Here is a 23,454-nt window from a genome sequence, read left to right on the forward strand (position 1 = left end):
GAACCAGATTTGATGAGGCCAGTGTGGAGCAATCAGAATCATTCTGCGTTCCAAGAATTGCGCTTTCTGAATCACTTTTGACAGCAAGGGAAACGGAGGGAAAGCATAAAGCAGACCGGAGGGCCAATCATGAACTAGAGCGTCCCTGGGTGACACCCCCTGTGGGGGGATCAGTGTGAAGTAGCTACTGCATTTGGCATTGAATGGGCTGGCAAAAAGGTCGCAGCAAGGCTGACCCCATCTGCTGAAGATTCGTTCTGCAACTAGACGATTGAGGGACCACTCGTTAAGGCATCAGAATAGCTCTGCTTAGCCTGTCCGCTACCACGTTGGACATCCCCGGAATGTGCGTTGCCACCAGAAACAGTTGGGAAGATACTGCCCATTGCCACACTCGCATGGCCTCTCTGCACAGAGGGTAAGATCTGGTTCCCCCTTGCTTGTTTAGATACCACACTACTCACATGTTCTCCGAGTGTATTGCCATCGTCCCTAGAGGCAGAAAGCTCTGAAGTGCCTGCAACGCGAGTAGCACCACTCTCTTCTCTAGGACATTGATATGCAGATGTATCTCGTGATCTTGCCACGTGCCTTGGACTGTCCTGCCAAGATAATGCCCCCCCACCCCATCTGGGAGGCATTTGTGGTCACTGTGGCAACTGGGATGGGTGGAACAAAGGGATTTCTCCTGTTCAAATTGTTGGGGCAAAGCCACCAACTGAGATCCTGTTTGCATCTGTCCGTGAACAAAATGGGGTGAGAAAGTGGAAATTTTTGGCGAGACCATTGAACAAAGAGGAGCCATTGAAGAAGTCTCATGTGCAATCTTGCTAGAGGGACCAACATAATTGTTGCTGCCATGGTCCCCAGGAGTTGAAGAACCCATCTTGCCTTCACTTTCCTCAGGGGCATCAGGGCGTGTATCTGTTGCTGTAACACTCTGATCCTTTCCTGCAGTAAAAATTCTCGCATTCGAATGGTGTCTAATTCTGCACCTATAAAGGTGACATGCTGTGAGGGCAACAAGGCAGATTTTTCCCAATTTAGTGTTATGCCCAACTATTGACATAGAGTGATGGTAGTGTCCCTGGTTTGAATCAGTAGATGCCTGGTGGGGGCGGTAAGGAGCCAGTCATCCAGATACGGAAACACTTGTAATCCATGACGTCTCAAGTGAGCAGTCATCACCACCATATACTTGGTGAACACTCTGGGGGCTGTGGTGAGACCAAAGGGCAGGGCTCGAAACTGGAAATGACTGGCTCCCAGCCGGAAGTGTAGGTGACTCCTGGATGCTCTGTCCATTTTGACATGGTAGAAAGCATCCTTGTGGTCGATGGAGCACATCCATACCTCCTCTCCCAACAATGGGAGAATCGATTGTAGTGTGACCATATGGAAATTGGACTTCTGTACATAGTTGTTCAGTCGGCTGAGAGCTAATATGAGTCTCAGGTCCCCTGTTCTTTTCGGCACCAAAAAGAATCTTGAGTAAGTCCCTAATTCGACTTGGTCTGGGGGGACATGCTGGATGGCTCCTTTTCCTAGCAGCTTTGAAATCTCTGAGGCTGCTTGATCCCTTTGACTGGGTGGAACGTCCGGGATTTTTCTGACTGAAGGGGGGGGTCTGACGTAAACGGAATGACATAACCTCCAGAAATTATTTGTAATACCCATCGGGTCCTGGGTGATGCTTTTCCAGGCTTCCGGATATAACGAAGTTTGACCCCCGACTGGCTCCGGATAAGCACAGCCGGGCACTCCCTCAGGAACAAGAGTAGGGAGATCCACGAAAGGAATCGCGGTCTCGTGAATTGCGGGAAGGCCCCCCCTGCCTCTAGGGCGGTGTCTCCCTGAATAACCTCACCATCCTCTGCCTCTGGAGGGGGACTCGCCTTGTGCGGCAGGAAAAAAAACCTCTCTGATTTTTTCAACCACATCTTCCCACCCCGCTGGGCCTTGGGGTAAGGCCTAGAAGGAAGGGAAAAACGGACCCCTACAGCAGACAGGGTCTTTCCCTCTTGTTCGCACCTGGTGAGGGTGTCTTTCACTTTGGTTCCAAACAAAGAAGAACCATCAAAGGGGGCGTCAGTGAAAGAAGACTTGAAGGCCTCCGCGAAATGACAAAGGTGTATCCAGGCTTGCCTTCTAAGGGCGACTCATGAGCTTGCTGCCCTACTCGCTCCATCTGCTGCATATGAGATGAGCCGCATGGAGGAGTTGATGATGGAATTGAGGGTAGACACCTGGGCGTTAACTGTCTGGGCCACCGCCTCAGTAACGTCACCCGCAAGAGTATCTCCCAACTCCTTGAGGAGATCTCTCTGGAGCAGAGTGAAATGAGACAGATAGTTCAGCGACCGTAAGGTAAAGGTTGCTGATGAGAGGGTACGCTTCCCGTACCAGTCCATGGTCCTAGACACCTTGTTAGGAGGATGGACGGAGGAAGAAGTCTCTGCTACTTCCTTCTGAGTGGCCACCGCCACCACCATGGTATCCACAGGGACTCCTTTGGACAAAAACTCCTTAACCAGGGGAGCAGAAAGAAACTTGTTGGGACGCCTAGGTACGGGATCCATAGAATCAGGGTTTTCCCACACCCTCCGACAAATTAAATGTAGGAGCTCGTCGAAGGGTGGGGACACCCAGGAGGTGAAGGGCTGAGCACCAAAGGCCTTAAGGAAGACAGACTCCTCCTCGGAGGGGGCTTTGGACGGCCAGTCACCTCTGTTTCAATATCTTCAGGATGTCGGAGAAGGAAACATCATCAGAGGATGGCTTGGGGGACCCCTCCGATTCCTCGAGGTCAGTATCCGAGGTGAGAGACTCATCCTGGGCATCTATGTGCTTCCTCTTGCACGTTTTCTTTCTAGGGGGCTCCTCAGGCACAAACTCTGAAGGGCCCTCAGAAACTTGGGGACCACTCGTGGGGGTATCCCTAGGCCTTGGTGCTCCACTGTCTACGGATAGGTGCTCATCAGAGGCTCTCACCGGAGTGGTGGGGGACAGAATGACCGACCCGCATGATGTAGCTGACGATCTGGCCAGCGCAGTCCGCATGGCCTCAAAGGCAGGCCCCCCAGAGTCCGAGGACCGGCCGGCCTCCGAGACCATGACAGGAGTCGAGGTTCCTCGAGCAGAGGCACCAAGCGGAAGACTAGGAACCGAGACATGTCCCGAGATGTCCCCCTCGGGCACAACTGAAGAATCCAGAGTTCCGAACCCCGTGGAAGGAGCCGATGTCAGTACCGATAGGCCCGGAGGGGCCATCGGAACCGATCTAGGAACATCACATGGCACGGAACACTCTGGCTCCAAAGACAGAGATGCACTCAGAGGAGGAATGATCGAAGAAGGGATAGGGACGGGCTCCGGAGCCGACTGGGCTGGAGCAGAGAACAATTTTGCCAAAACCGGTAACTGGAGGAGCCTCTGCACCACCCTATCAACATCCACATCAGAAAGGGTCCTGGAGGATTTGGAGGACAGGGAGGTAGATCGAGATCTCCTCTCAGGTGAAACTGGTCTAAGACTGGGCGATCAGCTCCGAAGAGGTTCCAATATAATTGTAGCCAACGCCGGTTCCATCAACACCGACACTTCCTGCGGCCCCAAGGACAGTGGAGCCGAGGAGGTTGAAGCAAGTTTTGAGACTTTCTCCGGAGGTTCCGAGGAAACTGAAGGAGCTGGAGATCTCTTCTTCGATTTAGAGGACTTAGATTTAGCACTGGGAGAAGAATCCATGGCCTCTTCGAAAGAGGGTTTCAAGAGTCCCTTTAAAATCAGCTTATTCTTTCTTTCTTGGAGCACTCTTGGACTAAAAGCATGGCAGAAGCTACAGGACTCCTGCAGATGGATGGCTCCCACGCAATAAACACAAATTGAATGCCCATCGGTGATGGACATCTTGTAACCGCACTTAGAGCACTTTTTAAAACCTGAAGGTTTGTGCTCCTTGGAATCCTTGGACATTTTCCAACAGGCAATCACCAAAAACCAACACAGCACAAGTCACTGTCTGACAGAAAGGACACGCAACACCACAAAACACGGGAACAAGTTTGTAAACTGCACAGCAGACACAACCCTCAGATGGAACATGCACTGAAACAAAAAAGGCCAAAAACCTCTAACTAAAACGGTTTTATGACCACGAATAGCAAGGGGAAACAGACACTAAAACCTCTAACTTAAACGGTTTTAGCGCTAACAACACAGGACAAGAGGACTAGGTCCTCTAACTGAAACGGGCCGAGCCCGAAAGAACAGTTAGCGGGATACCAAATACCACAAACACACTACCCAAACCAAATACAACACTAAACAGACTCTAGCTATGAAAATAGCTTTTTGTTTATAAGTAATTTTCTCAATAAACAAGAAAAAAAGGGTACTTAGCCACAGCCAAGAGCGAGACCACATCCGAGCTACACGAGCGGCAAACGAGATCTGGGGATATGGAGCAGTGCAGCATGGGATACCTGCTTAGCCCAGCCAATAGAAGAGTTCGAGCTAGAAAAGTTTGGCCGAGTCGGAGCCGAACCCACGGGTAAGAATGTAGGCGAGATTGGACTACATAACATCCAAAGTCTCTGGATCTTATTTTGGAGCAAAGAGCACACACAGGCACCAACCGTAAGATATCAGTTCAAGTACTCAAATTCCTCAGCCTAGGACTTGCATATTGTGATGGCTTTCCTGTGGGCCATATCAGAAGAGACCAACTTCAAATACGACATCCTTGAAGGCTAGCATCAAAGGCATGGAACTGGACAAAGCCTCCTCCTCTTTCTCCAGCTACTTCTGTTGAGAAGGAATGGAGCCAAAATAAAATCAATGCATGACTTCATAAGCTTTGAGGTTTCTCCACAAGGGCATTGTGCAGGTGGAGAAGAGTGATTTCCCTTATCTATCTCTAAGACAATGGCTTTCTGGTGCTCAATTTGCTCTTAGGATCCCAAGTAGGAGGAAGTCTCTCCACCAGTTCTAGGGACAACAGTGTGAAAGGCCCATACCGTAAGCTGAACAGGAATATGGCTCTAGGGACAGCAACTGCCAAATGTTGTGCAGGAGCATGACAATCCTGCATCAGGTTGGGTACTAGCATCAGGCCACATTCCCACACCTGCAATTCCAGTTCCCAGGAGACCTCAAAACATCTGTCTCATGTCCACCACTGTACCATAAGCCCCGGTGCAGAATGACAGGGAGCTTCTCTTTCAACATGCAATATCAAACCCATCTGAGCCCAGGATAAGTGTGTGGGGGTGGGGGGGGGAGGACAACAGGCTGAGAGTCTTCAGCCTCAGATAATACTGACCCAAGGAAGGCTAACTCTACAATCTGTTCTCGGACATCAGGCCACTCAGTGGTATGCTTGAAATGAATGATCAGCTGTGGGATGGGTGTATTGTATACCAAAGGATGTATACATTGATGTGACAGCTAAGAGCATTTCTCCTCTAGGCCTCTTACCTCATGAAGGGGAATATGGGTATAGGCACAGTCTCTTGCTAACCTATGGCAACAAAAACTGTGGACACTAGATGACTTAACACCTTTATTAAATAAACCTTGGCTCTAGATGATTGTCACTGTTGAAGGGACTCTGATACCATGTGCAGAAATAGGAAGGGGGCTGTGGATGGATGGATTAAATTATCACTTAAGACATAGGAAAACACACATTCATTTAATAGAAAAAAATTTCAATTTGTTCTCAGTTATATACGTTATCCATCACATACATTCTTCGGTATAACTACCATCAGTCCAACATTACATAAATTGTTCATGTCCTGCCTTCCCTTAAACATCACTCCTGAAAAATATTTTGCATATACTGTTCCCACAATTTCCATTTACTTCTATGAAATTTGCTTCTACCCTTTTCTAAAGATCCCAGTTTGTTTCTTTATCTGTTACAATATTCACTACTTCAGAGTTCTTAGACTGTGATTTCCATTTGCTTTGGCAATTAACTGAATTAAATTAAACAAAGCTTTACTATGTCCTGGCAATTCAGATCACGTGTCCCAGGTCAAAAGAATCCTTCCCTTAATTACATCCATTTGCTCACCCAATATGTTTGAGACAGTACTCTGCAGGAAGTTTTAAAGTCCGCCAGCTCAGTACACTCGCAAAAAAAGAAGTTATGTACCTACCATAACGTTCCATGTTAGTTGTCTTCTTCTCGCCTTCTTTCTTGCTGATTGGGATCGGAGCCGATCCTCGGCTCCGACTCGGCCATCTTCAATAGCTCGAGAGCGGTTTACTGGCTCGAGGCTACCCCATATCCCATGATGCCTGGCGCTAGTTACCCAGATCTCATTTGAAAAAGCTATTCCAGACATACCTAAGGAAGAATTCTGCCCTAGTAGCCCTTTGGGCCTAACTGTGAAGCTATCTAAGCAGAAAAAGGACAAGCAGAGAAGGTTCAGTCAATGAAATCTGAAAAAGGGAGCTCCTCTCAATCCACTAGGATAGGGGGGTGGAGGGTAGGACGCAAGAAAGAAGGTGAGAAGAAGACAACTAACATGGAACATTATGGTAGGTATATAACTTCTTTATGTTAAGTTGTCTATCTCGCCTTCATTCTTGCTGGTTGGGACAGCATCCCTAGCACCTACTATCCTGGGTGGCTCAATGGAACAGACTCTTCAAAACAGTGGAACCAAATCAGCTCTGTTTCTGAAAGTAATGTCTAGTTTGTAATGAGAAATGAAGGTATGTGGGTTAGCCCACGTAGCAGCTGCACAGATAGATTCTATGGGCAACCTAGACTGGAAGGCCACCGAGGTGGCCAATGCCCTAGTAGAGTGGTCTTTAGGTTTGATAGATAATTCTTCGTTTCTCAGCTGGTAAATGAATGAAATAATGTGAGACAACCACCTACATAATGTTACCTTTGAGACTGGAAGGCCCTGTCTGCCCTCAGCATAGGAAAGGAAGAGTTGGTCTGACTTCCTGATGTCCTTTGTCCTATGCAAATAAAAATGCAGCTGTCTGTGAACATCCAACTGGTGCAATTTATATTTTGCCTTATTGGTGTGATTAGGAAAGAACACAGGAAGGTCTATGGACTGATTTAAATTATTTTGTGAACAGACCTTAGGAAGGAAGGAAGGATTGGTCCTTAGAGTGACCCTATCGTTATGGAAAACTAAGTATGGAGGACGAATACATAGAGCCTGAAGTTCCGAAACACATCTGGCAGAAGTAATGGCTACCAGAAAGAGAGTCTTCCAGGATAAAAACTTAATGGAGCAAGATGCTGCAGGTTCAAAAGGTGGCAAGATTAGGGAAGCTAGCACCAAATTTAGATCCCACCGAGGTGGGGAATCCCTCACTGGGGGCCTAAGCAGAGTGGATCCTTTGAGGAAGGCTTTACACAGCTTATGAGACATGATGTTATTAGAAGACAACCCAATGTGAAAATTCGAAATGGCAGCTAAATGAACCCTGATTGTCGCAGAAGCGGAACCAGAATGAAAGAGTTCCGCTAAAAATTCCAAAATCTCGTGGACAGGGGCTGAAAAGGGATCTATATTCTTAGCCTCTGCCCAGCAAGAAAAACGTTTCCACTTGCTAGCATAAGTTTTCCTAGTTGTGGATTTGTGTGATGAGATAATAATTTCCCGCACAGAGGAGGAAATATTAGGAAGCCTGGCTAAGGTTGGAAGTGGAGCAACCAAGCTGTGAGCTGGAGTGTTTGAAGGGATCGATGCAGTCTGCCCGAATGATGAATCAGCAGATCTGGAATAGGATCCAGAATCCAAGGCTGCTTGAGAAGGTAATGATGCAGGAATGGGAACCATATCTATCGAGGCCAGTAAGGGGCAAGGAGGATCATTTTGCAACCCAACGCAGTTGCTCTCTGTATGAGTTTGGGTATTAGGGGAAACAGAGGGAAAGCGTAAAGAAGTCCCTGAGGCCAATCGTGGACTAGAGCATCTCTGGGGGAGTGGCCGGGAAGTGGAAGAAGGGAGAAGAAATTGTTGCACTTGCTGTTGAAAGGTGTGGCAAAAAGGTCGCAGCAAGGTTGCCCCCATTTGCGAAAGATTTGTTCCGCAATTACCTGATTCAGAGACCACTCGTGAGGCATGAGAATTGCTCTGCTAAGCCTGTCTGTGATGACGTTGGAACTCCCAGGGATGTACATTGTGATCAGAAAATGTTGGAAAGAGATCGCCCACTGCCAGAGTCTGAGTGCTTCTCGACAGAGGATAGGACCTGGTTCCACCCTACTTGTTGATGTACCACACCACTGACATGTTGTCCGTTTGAATTGCAATGGTCCCGGGAGGGAGAGAGTCTTGAAGGGCTTGCAACGCTAAAAGCACAGCTCTCATCTCCAAGACATTTATATGCAAATGGTACTCGTGAGGCTGCCAAGTGCCTTGGACTGTCCTGCCCTGATAATGCCCCCCCCCCCCAGTCAGGGAGGCATCCGTGGTCACTGTGGCGACTGGAGGGGATAGCACAAATGGTCTGCCCTGGGACACTGATGGGGAGACCATCCACCAAGCGAGGTGCTTCTTGCATGCTTCTGTGATCATAATCTTGAGAGACATGGGAAGCTGTTGGAAGGACCACTGTGTGAATAGAAGCCACTGGAGGATTCTCATGTGAAAGTGGGCCAGGGGGACAAGAAGAATTGCTGATGCCATGGAACCCAGTGTTCAGAGGATAAACCTGACTTGAATAATTTTGCATGTTAACAAAATCTGTACTTGCCGGTGAATTAGTGATACCCTGTCTAGTGGAAGGTTCGCAAACATGTTCCTGGTATTTAGATTTGCGCCTATATAAGTGATATGCTGACAGGGCAACAATGCAGATTTTTTGAAATTTATTGTGATACCTAGCCTGGAGCAAGTTTCGATAGTGTAGTCCCTGGCTTGCAGGAGGTGATGCCTGTTGGAAGCAGTGAGGAGCCAGTCATCTAGATATGGAAACATCTGGAATTCCCTGATGTCTCAGGTGAGCCGTAACCACTGCCATGCATTTGGTGAACACCCTGGGGGCTGTGGTGAGACCAAAGGGCAGAGCTCTGAACTGATAATGACTGGCCCCCAGCCGGAAGCGAAGGAATCTTCTGGAGCGCCTGTGCATTTTGATGTGGTAGTACGCATCCTGAAAATCTATAGAGCACATCCAATTGCCCTGACCCAGGAAGGGTAGAATGGACTGTAGCGTGACCATCCGAAACTTTGTTCTTTGTACAGACCTGTTTAGTCTGCTGAGATCCAGAATGGGTCTCCAGTCCCCTGTCTTTTTTGGTACCAAAAAGAACCTTGAGTAAGTTCCGGATCCGATCTGGTCTGCTAGGACTTCCTGGTGTGACCCTTTTTTGTAGCAGCTTTGAAATTTCTTTGGCTGCTTGGTCCCTTAGATTGGGTGGAACATCTGGAAAGGACTTGTTTGACGGTAACGGGGGTTGAGCAAAGGGAATTCTGTAACCTCCGGATATGATTGACTGTACCCACTTGTCTTGAGTTAGATTCTGCCAGGCTTTGGGGTACAGTGAAAGTCTTCCCCCGACTGCCTCCAGAGGTGGGCAGCCAGGCAACCCTTCAGGGATGCTGAAAGGGCTTCTCAGAGAAGGATTCTCTGCTGCCCTGGTTCTGTGGACACTCTCTGCCATGAGGGTGGCGTCTGTTATCTTTCCCTCCTCTACCTCTGGAGGGGAACTCACCATGTGTGTCAGGCAACGCTCCCTGGTATTTGCGGAACCACATTTTCCCACTCTTCTGACCCTTGGGGTATGGTCTGGAAGGAGTGGAAAAACGGACTCCCACGGCAGAGACAGTCGTGCCTTCCTGTTCACACCTGGTTAGTGTCCTTCACCTGTGATCCAAAGAGAGCGGAGCCATCAAAGGGGGTATTGGTGAAAGACGCTCTGAAGGGTTCCGCAAAATTACATAACTGCATCCATGCGTGCCTCCTAAGGGCAATGCCTGTGCCTGCGACTCTACTCGCACCATCGGCTGCATAAGAAATGAGCCTCATGGAGGAGTTAACATCTGAATTCAGAGTCGCCAGCTGGGAGGTCACCTTAGCTTGAGCCCCCTCAGCTGATGGATCTTGGAGGGCATCTCCAAGCTGTTTAAGGAGATCCCTCTGAAGGCGGGTGAAATGGCACAAATAATTCAGAGACCTCATAGAGAAGGTCGCTGAAACAAACATTCGCTTCCCATATCTGTCCATAGTCCTAGACTTCTTGTTAGGAGGATGGACAGATGACTACGTTTCTGACAACTCCTCCTTTGTGGCTGCTGCTACCACCATGGCATCTCCAGGTACGTCCTTAGTTAAAAACTGTTTGTCCTGAGGTGCAGTTATAAAGTTAGCAGGTCTCCTGGGGGTTGGTTCCACTGTGTCTGGAGCTGACCACGCCTTCCGAGCCACCACAGACATAAGTGGGTCGAAAGGCGGAGACACCCAGGAGGTGGAGGGTCGGGAACCAAACACGTCCAGAAATACTGACTCATCCTCGGAAGAGGCTAGGGTATTCCAGTTTCCCCTCTGCTTAAGGATTTCAAGGATGTCTGACAAGGAGGCATCTTCAGAGGGGGATCTCGGGGACCCTTCCGAATAGTCTAAGTCGGTATCTGATGCGACAGACTCCGGGGAGTCAACGTGCTTCCTCTTGCACTTCCTCTCACGAGGTGGCTCCTCTGAGTAATCAGGGGAGGCCTTGGAAGAGGAAGAAACACCCAAAGGGGTGCCCTGGAGTGCTGGTTTTCCACGCTTGGGGTCAGGAGAAGGGGCAAAAGCAGACGCAGGCACCATAGGGGCAGGAGCCGATGGGGCTGATCGTGGGACTGGATCAGAGGCCAGTACACTCCTCATGACCTCGAAGGCGTCCCTGACCGGACGCAAAGAAGACTCCGGTTCCGAAGAAATCGGAATCCCTCTCCGCACCGAGGGGGACAACTCCGAAGCTGATGTAGGAGCAGAGCTCACCTGTGCCGAAGCTCCGAGGGGGAGAGCGGGGTCGGACAAGGGTCCGATGCCACTCGCCCCCTCAGAGCCGACGAGGGAGTCCCGGTGCCCAGATCCTTCCTAGGATGGGACCAAGGATGGGATCGGAGCTGACGATGGAACCAAAGGAGACGGTATCAGAGCAGACGGTTCCACGACTCGAACCCCAACGAACTCCGACTCCGAACTCAAGGGAGGAGTCGGAGGAGGAATATCTGCAGAAGTGGACAGAATATCTGCAGAAGTGGATGGAGCCGACACCTGATGAGGGGGGCTGGACAACATTTTTGCTAGGGCCTGCGATTTTAGCAACCTGCTGACCACTCTCCCTAAATCATGATCTGAAAGTCTGCAGGACCAAGAGGAGTGAGAGGACTTATAACTGCGCTCCAAATGGAGCAGAGGTGACCGTGGAGCCGAGCGTATAGACTCCAAGGAGGGAGACTTAGATCTCTTTCGATTCATGGACGGCTCCGAAGTTCGTGTTGGAGCCGACTGAGGGAGGCACATCGGCTCCGGCCGGAGCCGAGGCAGATGGTGGTGCTTCACCCAACAACAGCTCAGAACTAGGAGCCGCAGACTTGGGTGGCTTGGAGGATTTCGCAGGCTATGCCTTAGCCGGTGAATCCTGTGGCTTAAGCAAACCCGAAGGATTAGCTTATTTTTGCACTCCTGCAGGACCCTTGGGCTGAAAGCATGACAGACTGAACAAGAGTCCGGCAGGTGCACCGCACCCAGACAGTAGACACAAGAAGTGTGACCATCTGTCAGAGACATCATCTGACAGCATGAGTCACACTTCTTGAATCCGGACACTTTAGTATCCTTGGACAAGTTACCACACACACACCAAGGTTAAACACACACACACACACACACACACACACACACACACACAAGCAAATAAAATACAAGTTAGCGGGTATAACTAATTAAATACTATAAACTATACAGCTAATACGCACTGAAACTAAGTAAAATCTACTACTACAGATACTACCTAAAAATGTTCATATATATATATATATATATATATATATATATATATATATATATATATATATGAAATAAAATAACCAAATGAAGAAAACCACAGTAGGACACAACGCTCCTGTGCTCAAAAATAAAATGATAAATAAATGTCCACAGCACATACAGGAACAGACAGCTGTAATCTCAGAATACATTCATCTAAGAATAATGAATCGTTATAATATAGTTGATGTTATACTATATTAAATGAATAAAGATTCTGTTTTATAGTGATGTGGAGTTGGTTTATTTTTAGATGACCTTATTCTCTACCACTACCTGAGGACGAGTTTTTGAGGAGATTACAGTTCTTGTGTTCCTGTATGTGTGGATTTATATTTATATATATATATATATATATATATATATATATATATATATATATATATATATATATATATATATATATATATATATATATATATATATATATATATATATATATATACATACACACACACACACACACACACACACATTTTTTTTTTAAACTAGATAAAGACAGAAAAGGGTTAGCCTCTAAATTAAACGGCTACCACGAAAGGAAGGGAGGGGGAGGGGGCGGGGAAAACTCTCTAAGTAAAACGAGTTTTCAATAAAAAAACAGGAGGGATAGATGCTATTTAGGTGACTATAGCTATGGAAATAATATGACTAATAAATTAAGTACACTATAAGGAAAATATCTAGAAAAATTGAAAAATACAATAAAGTATACGAGCTTGAGCCAGTAAGACAACCTCGCAGTCTGAAGCGGCAAACGAGATCCGGGTAACTAGCGCCAGGCATCATGGGATATGGGGTAGCCGCGAGCCAGTAAACAGCTCTCGAGCTATTGAAGATGGCCGAGTTGGAGCCGAGGATCGGCTCCGATCCCAACCAGCAAGAATGAAGGCGAGATAGGCAACTTAACATCATATGTTCACAGTTACCCCTTTCTTCCCTATCACACACCTCCAATAGTTAGCATTTACCTCAGAAAAAATTCTATGAAGTCTGCTTGGGGTATAAAAATACACATACAAACACTTCCAAGAAAAAAATCCGAACTCTTCTAGACTATGTTGCATATTTGGGAGCCATACATATGTCCTCACATTGTTACCTTGTGAACTGTTTATCTACAGAATCCCTCTTTCCAATCTTTTCCAACTTCTGATTTGTTCCTATAATTATTGTTCAATATTTTAAATGTCCTACTAATTAGCATTACCAAAGTGAATCTGATATGCAATTTGTTAGAGATTCTTGAAAATAATGTTTTTCTATTCAATGATAATTTCTACCTGCAAAAGGCTGGTGTAGCGATGGGCTTGGCGTGTGCCAATAGCTACGCCAACCTAGCATTGGTACCTTGGGAAATTAATAATTTGCTACGAAACAATGAGTTTGTCAACAGTATCAACTGGTACGCACGATTTGTGGATGATATTTTTCTTCTGTGGGGAGATATGAGTAGTAGATTAGGACTGTTTATTGATTATCTACATGGCACTACTGATTTCCCTTAGGTTTACATGTATGACTGTTCATCTGAAACTATTCATTTTTGGATATAACTATTGATAGAATTGGACATACTGAACTAGTTATGAAACTGTATATGAAACCCACTAGAAAGAACAGTATTTTACACAAAACTAGTATGCACCCCAAACATGTTAATAACAATATAATTAATGGACAATTTATGAGGATTAGCAGACTGCATAGTACAGATGACAGATTACATCAGGCAGTGGAAATGCTGAAGGATGAATTTATAGATAGAGGTTATAATGTAGCCGATATAGATGTTAGTATCAGGGGGATGTATGAAGCACGCAATGATAAGGGGAAACAGTTTTTTTCAGATAAAATAGATGAGAGGCATACCATGCAGACTAATGACCGACAAACAGTAAGGTTTCCTATTACATACACAAGCGACATTAAGATATTTTGTTGGATTTTCGAAAAGAACTGGAATATATTCAATTCCATAGAAGAACTGGATGAGGCCATAGATGTAAGGCCACAATTTTGCTACAAGAATAACCACTCCCTGAAAAGACAATTATGTTATAAACCGCTAGTGAACAAAAATTATGATAGTGTTTCACAAAGGATAGGAACATTTCCATGCAGGCAGTGCATGGCTTACAAGTTTATCTGCACTAATATAGCGTTTACACATCCCAGTCAGAGGTTTGTTATAAATATTGATTTTTATGCTGATTGTAGGACACAACATATAGTGTATCTCAGTTTTTGTAAAGTTTATGTTTTTTATGTAGGTAAAACTAACAGGAGCCTGAAAGAACACATTCTGGAGCATATCAGAGATAAAGCTAATGAAAAAGAAACCAGTGCATTAGCTAAGCATGTTAAAAATCAGGGCTCTGAACATGTTTTTAATTTTTTAGTACTTGAGATTAAGGAACATAACATTAGAGGTGGTGACTTAAAGAACAGGACTGAGACATCAGAACAGAAATGGATTCTGCAACTGCAGGCAGAGAAAACACCAGGTATAAACAGTGCATTGTCATTAAAACATTTTCTTAGAGCTAGACCACTCAAACACTAACTGCTGCATTTGTTTTTTTAAAGTAAAACAGAAAGCATTGCTAGGAAAGTAAGCTACAAATATGCATTTACATTTTTAATTGGAGGTGGTGCTTTCAATTAGAGTTGCATTCAATGCTTTATAGTTATTGGTTGTTTTACTGTTTAAATTTGAAGATGCTGTTTGTTGCAAACTAGTCTGATGAAGCGTCAGTTGTTGGGATTGTGAAAGTGCTTACTTTTATGCTTTTAAAGTTCTTTTCTACATTATTCAGTTGTGGTCAGTTCATTCTCTGTTTTTTTCTGTGTTGCTGATCTTTTATACAGTTGTTTCTTGTCATCCCCATTTAAACCTATGTCACATTATTAAAGACTTTTTTGTTTGATGGTTTTCATTAAAACAAACCCCCCAAAAACACCCCATTAACATATTAACTTAAAACAAATACACAAAACTATACACATCTTCAAATAATGAAGTTTAACCCTCCTGACAGGAACAATTGTCCCAAACTGACAGCTGCACCCACAGGCATTACTTAACCTAAAATTAACATCATCCATGCTAAAGCATATTACAAGTTGTTGTCTCATTTACACTGACTGCTGCCTGTTCTTTCTTATGTCTATTCACCTCCCACTTGTGAAAAACAGCTTGTATAACTTCTGTAAACATTAATGTTTAACTTAAAGTTCAATGGCTATCCTTAAAACTAAATTATACACAGTTCTAGTAAATGCATTGAACTATTTAGGCTGCTAGAAACATTCTCTCTGACTCCCTTCCAACAATTCCACACTATATTTTACTGACCTGCTTGCCCTTGTACCTTTTAATTTTACATATTCATCAGCAAATAATGTTCAGAATTCTCAAGATTAACTGTCTGCACCTGTAGCCAGCTTGTCTCCATGGAAATATAAGAAAGAAACGTCCAACCACACTCACCTGCACACTTCTTAACTCACACCGAACATTTGCTAAAGGGAAAAAACACTAATGTCACTAACTATGCAAGAGAATCAGCTCTTATCATTATATTCACCATGTTTTTAGATTCGGTCAAGGGCTGCTTACTTTAGTATCTATCACATACAACAATCACTGAAAAGCCTCGCCCTCACCCCCTCATTTCAAATACCTCTGACTACATTACTACACAAATCTGCTTTACTATACAGCATGCAGTTCACATCAGGAAGTGTTTTATATAAATACTGTTAAACAAAACTGTTTTACTTGCAATTACGTCTTCCTCTTTTAGTGTCCTTCTAAACATTAATGACAAGAAATGAGGTATACGCTTTTCAGCTATTCACAAGTTTAACAAAGTCAACAACCAGATGATTGTTTCTGAAAGAGATGTGCATTTCAAAAGACTTCAACAAAAGCCTACACTCTGAATCCCAGTCCTTCTGGCAGTATTATGGCACACACCTAGGACTGCCCATGGCACCCTGCTACCAATCCCTGTGTGAGAAATATTAAACCACTACCATTCTCCTGGTAATGCAGTAGGCCAGGAATTTATCCCTGTGATGCTTGTGGGTTTCTGGGCTAAAAAGCAGGGATTTACAGCACAGCAGCAAACTGAGATCCTATTCCCAACCAGTACAGAGAGTATCAGTGTGGCTCATTGGTCAAGATTTTTCAGTCAACTCGACAATTAAAAGATACTAATTTTAAGCAATGAAAACAAGAAGTTTTTACCAATGTTTAAAGTAAGTAGACATTACAAAAAGGGGTGCATTGGTTGGGTGTGAAGGAAAAATGCCATACTGGAAAAGAAGAGAGGATTAACCCACTCATACTATAGCCGAGAGGGGTCCCTTGATGTTAGGTTAGTTTAAGAGGACTTACAGGAACACCTGATGTTCTATCATGCATGGAGCTGAAGACAGCACAATATATTATTAGTAGTTTAAGAATGCCATACATTCAGCAAGTGCTGAATGCACTAGCCATACCACCTATCACAATTAGGCATGTTTTCATGGAAACGATATTGTAATTAAAGACAGACTCCTGTATTACTGAAGTCTTGTGGAATATACTGGTAAGACTGCTGAACTATTTGTCAATGCCCTAAGGCCTCAGCAGGAAGAGATGGCTGCCTGCCTCTCTACAGTGGTTCACACCCATTCATCATTCAAAACAAGGTCAAACAATGTGTATGAAATTATTCCAGCCTTTTTTGCTACCAAAACTTCACCCATCAAATACAACCTTCTTGGTAAAAAAAAGGCAAAATACACTGTACTGGTTAAGGATTAATTCTTGGACATGTGCAAACAAAGATCAAAGTTTCAAAGACATCTGTTATTCACCTCCATCTTCCACAGTCCAGGCATGTCCTCTAACACAAGATATGTGTAAAATGTCAAAAAAATCTAGGCATCTTATTCAATATCAAGAAGACCAAGCCACTATCAGCCTTGTAAATGATCCTTCATAATTCATCAATGAAGTATAGATCCTGGAAACAGATATTTAGAAGCCACATCTCCCTACCAGCAAACAAAAGAGCATGAGTTCTAACACTGGATCCAGTATTTTCTTTCTTTCTTGCAAAACGTGTTAATCAAGTAAATTGGCCAGCTCCATAGACCGGACCACACTTGCAATGGGAAAAACAAATGTGTGTGTGTATAGATATAAAATAAATATACACACACACATGCACATTTATATTCAAAGACATATGTCCATCTGTACACACACACACACATATACATATACATATATATATATATATATATATATATATATATATATACATATATATAAAATTTAGTGTAGTTTAGTGTAGTCAATAAATCAGCTAATTTCGGGAAGACAGGAGGATGAACAGAGACCTGAACTTAAGATTTACTTTGGAGCTGTGCGGTAGAGACCTTACCACTGGGCCATCCTGATGACCCATCATCACCATCCTTATTCTGTGTGAATGCAATATCTGGGTCACTTACTTACATAATTTAAAAAGCTTGGAAGAAATCCTCCACATCATGTGGTTCCTGCTGAAATCAATATTGCCATTAGTGAGGCAATAATCCTCAGATAAGTGCTGTGTTGGACAACAGAGTGTTCACATACCCGTCTTGAATTCTTAAGCAGACTGTCTTCTCCCAGTTGAATCATGTATACGCATCTGGTGGTAGTTTAAAGAAAATTATCCGGGAACATATATGTGAATAACAAACTGGGAAATAATGACTTAACTAATTCTCTAAATTCATTTTTTTCTTTTATTGTTATTTGACATTTGTTTATTGGGAAAGTTTGACTGCATTAATTTCCTATTTTCAGTGGAGGCCTAGGTAGAAAGCTCCATACTGACATAATATGGTTACAGTTACATGAAGTTATTACAAAGCCTAATACAACAGCTGATAAAAAACATTGTCAACAGATAAAGTATTCACAAGTTGCAGTTCATAGAGATGACATTTAAGTACATCCTTTGCAACAGAGATAACTAAGTAATGTAGCCTAGGTAAAAATGTATTTGATCTTCGTCTAAGAAATAGACCGTTCCAATTCCTTCCTCTCTGAACGTAGTCAAAGTATGCTAGTGCGGGAAGGAGAGAGGGACTAGTTCATCAAGCTGCTTTAAATAAAATGTGTCTTTTTTTTTTTTTTGAAAATGAAGACAAGTTAATGAAAGTAAAGGGAATCAAAAGAAAATTTAAACAAAGAAAAAATATATTATGGTTATGGAGGATGGAGCTGAGCATCTATGTTTTGAATGAGTCACTTCAGGATGCACTGTGGAAAAAAAACATTATAGTTCATCTTCATAAAGAACACTGTCATTATGCTCTGTATACAAGATTCTTGAAGGCTATGAAAATGCATATTTGACTAGAGCTTCTCAAAAGTAAATTAAAACAATTTTAAATGGAAAGATCCAACTTACCATATGTATCATAGGGATCTACATTAGGACTAGGCATGTTCCACCACTGGATACTAGAATCAATTCCACCGCTAAAACAATGTTCACCATTAGAGGTAATAACCAAAGATAACACTGGTCCACTAAAAAACAAAAGTATAAGCACAAGACAAACAGATTCAATACAGTCTTTTGTAGGAGTAAAAATAAATAAATAAATAAATAAAATTTAGCTAACACCTTTTTTCCTGTTTGGCAGAAAAGCTTAAAAATCACAGCCAGCTAAAGTCTGCATTTAAATGAACTTCACTAGAATATCTGTACATCTGCCTAATATAGTTTAATTACACTTGAAAACTCAAAACATTATTCAACATCCTGGTCAGCCAAACGCTCTTCACATTACTCTTCACTTCTGTAAATCAAAACATGCTGCCTTTTATTTTTCCTGAACAATGAAACTCCTTTTAAGAACCTCCAAAATATAAAACACCTTCTGACAATACTCGGCTTAGTTATTTTTCTAAAATGCATTTACTATTAAGAGACAACTGAAATGAAATGACCACAGTGCTTTCTGACTAAAGAAATTAAGGTTCTAAACTGTAAAAATTAAGCAGACCATCTCAAAGCCTTATCCCTCTTCTCAGTATCATACTGCTTACTCAGAGGCAGCCCCCGCCTTAGTTCATTGTTGTAGTAATCCAATGCTTGTGAGCAATTCCCAAAGTCAACAGTTACTGTGGGTGGTAGGACTGGGAATAGGAGTACTGTCTATCAGTCCTAAGAGGACAGATCTAGCAAAGGAGGTCCTAGATCTGGAAAATACATCTTCTCTGTACTCTGTAATGCTTTGTGAAAATATGTACAAATGTTCAGGTGGCAGCTTCCAGGATGCATCTGGAACCAATGCCTTTGAAGAAGGTACCACATTCATAGGTATGTAATAGGTTAATGACCACCATGGCCTTTATAAGCCTAGCCTTGCAACAAACCCCTGTGTCCCTATCTATGACGGATGTTTATTACGAGGGAGTATGTTAATTAGGAAGCTTCTAGAGGTTACGTCTGGTGGGGTATGTTACTTTGTGTAGTACTGTCTAGCTCTGTCCATCAAAAACATGGGGTCTAGACCTGTGGTGAACTTTTAATTTCCCAAACACTAGTCAAGGTTACTTTTAAACAGGGCTATGGATGTACTCTGTTTCATGTGGATGGGGAGCCAGTTTCAGAGCATGGGGATCCTCTGAGGGACATATCTGTCTCGCCAACATGTCTTATTTATGTCACAAACAAAATTTAATTCCTTGGATCTAGTGGTTCTGACGCTGTTCATTTTGCATATGTGCAAAAAGTCCATCAGAGCTGGATCCAAAGATGCCCTGTAGGTCAGGTACCGATTGCCTCTCAGTGAACAGTATGAGAGGGATTACAGAAATAGGGCTTTAAGGTCATCTGTATAGGACTGTGTGTTTATACCTTTGGTTTCTCCTGGTAAAGAACCTTTGCGGGGATTCTAACTGTTGCAAACATCTGGTCAGGTACATAATGAAGAGGACATCATACACTTTTTGTTTTAAACAAGAAGCATCTTTATTAAATTATCATGTATGACATAGGCAATCTTCATTTATATAAATGAAAATAAACCATACCAACACAGTCTCGGTTGCAAACATTATACGTAACAAACCATACTGATATAACTGTAGCTGCAAACATTATACATCACTTATAATATACACAGTCACTGTCAATCATTCCACAACTCATTCAGTTCCTGCCTTCTTTTAAACATTGTTCCTCCTCTGCATGTACTGATCCCTCACATCCCATTTTTTTCCTATGTAATTTGCTCCTACTCTTCTAAACATCCCATTTCCAGTTGTTTTACCTCTGTTACTAGCTTAAATACTTCTAGTAAAGTGGGTTTAGACTTTGAGTTCCATTTTCTAGTAACTGTTTTTTTGGCAGCCATCGTAAATAGACTCAACAAGGCTTTACTATGTCTAGGCAATTCCTATTCTGTATCATAGCTCAAAAAATAATTTCCTTAGTTACACCAAATTGCTCACCTAGCATCTCCAACAGAGCAGTCTGCAGGGAATCATTAAAGTCCGACAAATAAATACATTCCCAGAAAAATATGTTCCCAGTTACCTATCTTTCTTATCACACCTCCAACATCTGTAGTCTACTTGAAAAATTATTTGGGGTCTACTTGGAGTATAAGAATACTTATGCAAACACTTTCAAGCAAAGATCTTAAATCTTCCAGGCCTTGTTACATATTTGGGAGATATACATATATCCCCAATTGTTTCTTTCTGAATTGCTTATTCAATTTCGCTTCCCAATCCTTTCTAACCTCCTATGATTGATTTTTCTAGCTATCATACAATATTTTATATGCTTTAATTATTCCTTTCTTAACAGCAACTTCTGTTCTAGATTGTACTAAAAACTCTACAAGTGCTGGTCTTTCATTTGTGACCCCCTACTTCTTTCTCTTTGCTGATACCAATCCTTGACAGGGTAGGCAATCTCTAACATGCAGTCCAAATGAGTTCTTGGCGTATTCCCATTCGATTACCCTTCTCTCTCTAGTTATTTGCTCCCAATAATTTAGTTCCTTTGCCAGTTTTATCCAATAAATTCCAGCACCCTCTTGTATATTGTCTGTATCCCTAAATGCAGTCATCCCTATCGGCAAAATCTCCTTTCTCGATTACTGTGTTGGCTTAGTTCTTAGAATACTTTATGCTACTTTACAAATATAATATTCTGTATGATTATTGTTATTCTCTTTAAAGGTCTGCATCCAAAATCCGAGTCTATCCTTGTTTCTTGGGCTTCTCCCCGGTTCATCATCATCCATTTCTACTTTGAATTATAGATGTGAAGTTGTTAAATCTCGCCATTTATTCTCACTGATTGGTTCGGAGCCGATCCTCGGCTCCGACACGGCCGATAGCAAGCTCAAGGTTTGCCAGTAGCTCGAGACCAAGCCCCTTAACCCACAATGCACTGCTGGGATTACCTCAGATCTAGTTTATCGTGGCAAGAGAGATCTCGGTGATCCAGCTAGCTCGGACCATTTTCTGGGAAAAATTAACAGCAAGTCTATAAAAAGTTTTCTTTTTTGTTTAAAAAATATAGTGCGTGTTAGTATTAGGTCTTTTTATATTTACTCTATAGTTAAATACTTATAAACAGTTTAAAAGTTAGGGCCTTGTTGGCTTCTTTGTTGTGTGGGCCTTTAGCCCTTTTTTTCTACTATTAATCTTTATAATAGTCAGGCTTTTTCTGTGGGCTTCTTAGCCCTATATTTGTATCTATATAATACTGTTATAGATAGTGCCCAGATTGGGCTTAGTTGCTTGTGGACCTTTCAATCACTAAGGACTTTACTAATTGACCTTTTTGCAGTTTACAGTTGTTTCTTTTAAAGATGTCGGATGATAAAGAGAAATCCCATTCTAAACTGGGATTCAAAAAATGCCCAGATTGTGGGCAGAAAATGTCCATCAATGACGGACACATTCAATGTGTCTACTGTCTGGGGGCTAAATACCTCCAAGACACCTGCAGCATTTGCCACTCCTTTTCTTCAAGAATCCTCTTGGGGATTGCTACAGCAATCTTTTTCTGAAGTTTTGAGTAGCCATGAGGGTACTAGTACATCCTCCAAATCCTCAAAATCCAAATCTTCAGATAATGTCTCAAAAAAGGCTAAGATTTCAGGGAGAGTCATCGGTTCCACAGTCATCAGAACCGACTGTACCTTTGATTCGGAGCCGGCTCTCGGTATTGGAGCCGGTCTCTGAAGTTCCTTCTTCACCTTTGCTCCAGTCAGCACCTTCGGTGCACTCAGCTAAGTCCTCAGTCAGCCTTTCAGATATGGACATGGATCGGCTAATGCAGAAGCTTTTACAGGCACCAGGACTTGCCAAATTGTTGTCTGCCCCGACCAGCTCGTTGGTACCGAAGACCATGGAACCAGATTTGTCTACTCCTCCTCCGAGCCATACTGGACTTTCGGAGCCTTAGGAAATTGAACCGATGGTGGTCGAACCCTTAGAGCCGATACCCGCGCCGGTGTTATCGGCTCCATCTACTCAGATGTCCTCGGTGCAGACCGAGGGCTCTAGGAGCAGACGCTCTCACGTCGGATCCGGGTAGGATAGTCGAACCGACTTGGTGCCGACTCTTCCTCTCGGGGCTTCGGCTCAGATGAGCACAGCTCCTACCTTGGGCTCGGAGCCTAGGGTTTCGGTGCAGGAGGATCGGACGGTACTCTCGGGTCCATCCACTCCTCGTCAGAGCCATGGTGCCTTTGATGCTATGAGGAGAGTTTTGTCTTCAAAGACAATGTCAGCATCAGTTCAGCTTTCCCTCTCCCCTCAAGATCCTGTTTCTGCTTCTTCATCTACCGGGCCCTCTAAGTGTAGAGACGCCGAGCCTCAAGTACCCCCCACAGGGCGTCCTCTGCTCTTCTGAGACCTCCCCAGATCCCCCCACGGAGGAGGTGCCCAGGAAGAGATTGTGCAAGAGGAGGCACTTAGACTCCCCACAGGAGTCTTTGACATCTGACACGGACTTAGATGAGTCAGAAGGGTCCCCTCGATCCCCCTCTGAGGATATCTCCTTTGCAGAGATACTAGAGATCCTTAGCCAGAGGGGCGACTGGCAGTCCAAGACCCCTACTGAGGATGAGTCCATGCTCTTAAAGGCTTTTGGGTCTCAACCTTACACTTCTTGAGTGTCTCCGCATTACGATGAGCTCATGGAACTGATCTCTCGTAAGGCGTGGAAGACACCGGAGGCCATGGAACCTGTCACTCGTAGACCCAATAAATTCATATCTGTCCCAGTGGACAAGCCATTTTTGATAAAGGGAGTGCCTGTTGATGCCATGGTGGTAGCTGCAGCCACCAAAAAGGAAGTATCTGAGACATCCTCTTCTATCCATCTCCCTAACAGAGATTCT

At 43.7% G+C, this 23,454-nt stretch overlaps 1 protein-coding gene across 2 annotated transcripts in view; it reads right to left on the reverse strand.

Annotated features, from left to right (window-relative positions):
- The window catches only part of STRN3 (striatin 3), a 1,528,247-nt gene that overhangs the window by 300,601 nt on the left and 1,204,192 nt on the right, over positions 1–23,454 (reverse strand). For both annotated transcript variants that reach the window (XM_044073816.1, XM_044073815.1), the window contains one exon: positions 18,486–18,607. In XM_044073816.1, the coding sequence (XP_043929751.1) occupies positions 18,486–18,607 (122 nt within the window). The remainder of the gene's footprint in view (positions 1–18,485; positions 18,608–23,454) is intronic.

Source organism: Protopterus annectens, chromosome 6.part0 (genome assembly GCF_019279795.1).
Source record: "Protopterus annectens isolate FY-2018-M chromosome 6.part0, PAN1.0, whole genome shotgun sequence".
Lineage (NCBI taxonomy): Eukaryota > Metazoa > Chordata > Ceratodontiformes > Protopteridae > Protopterus > Protopterus annectens.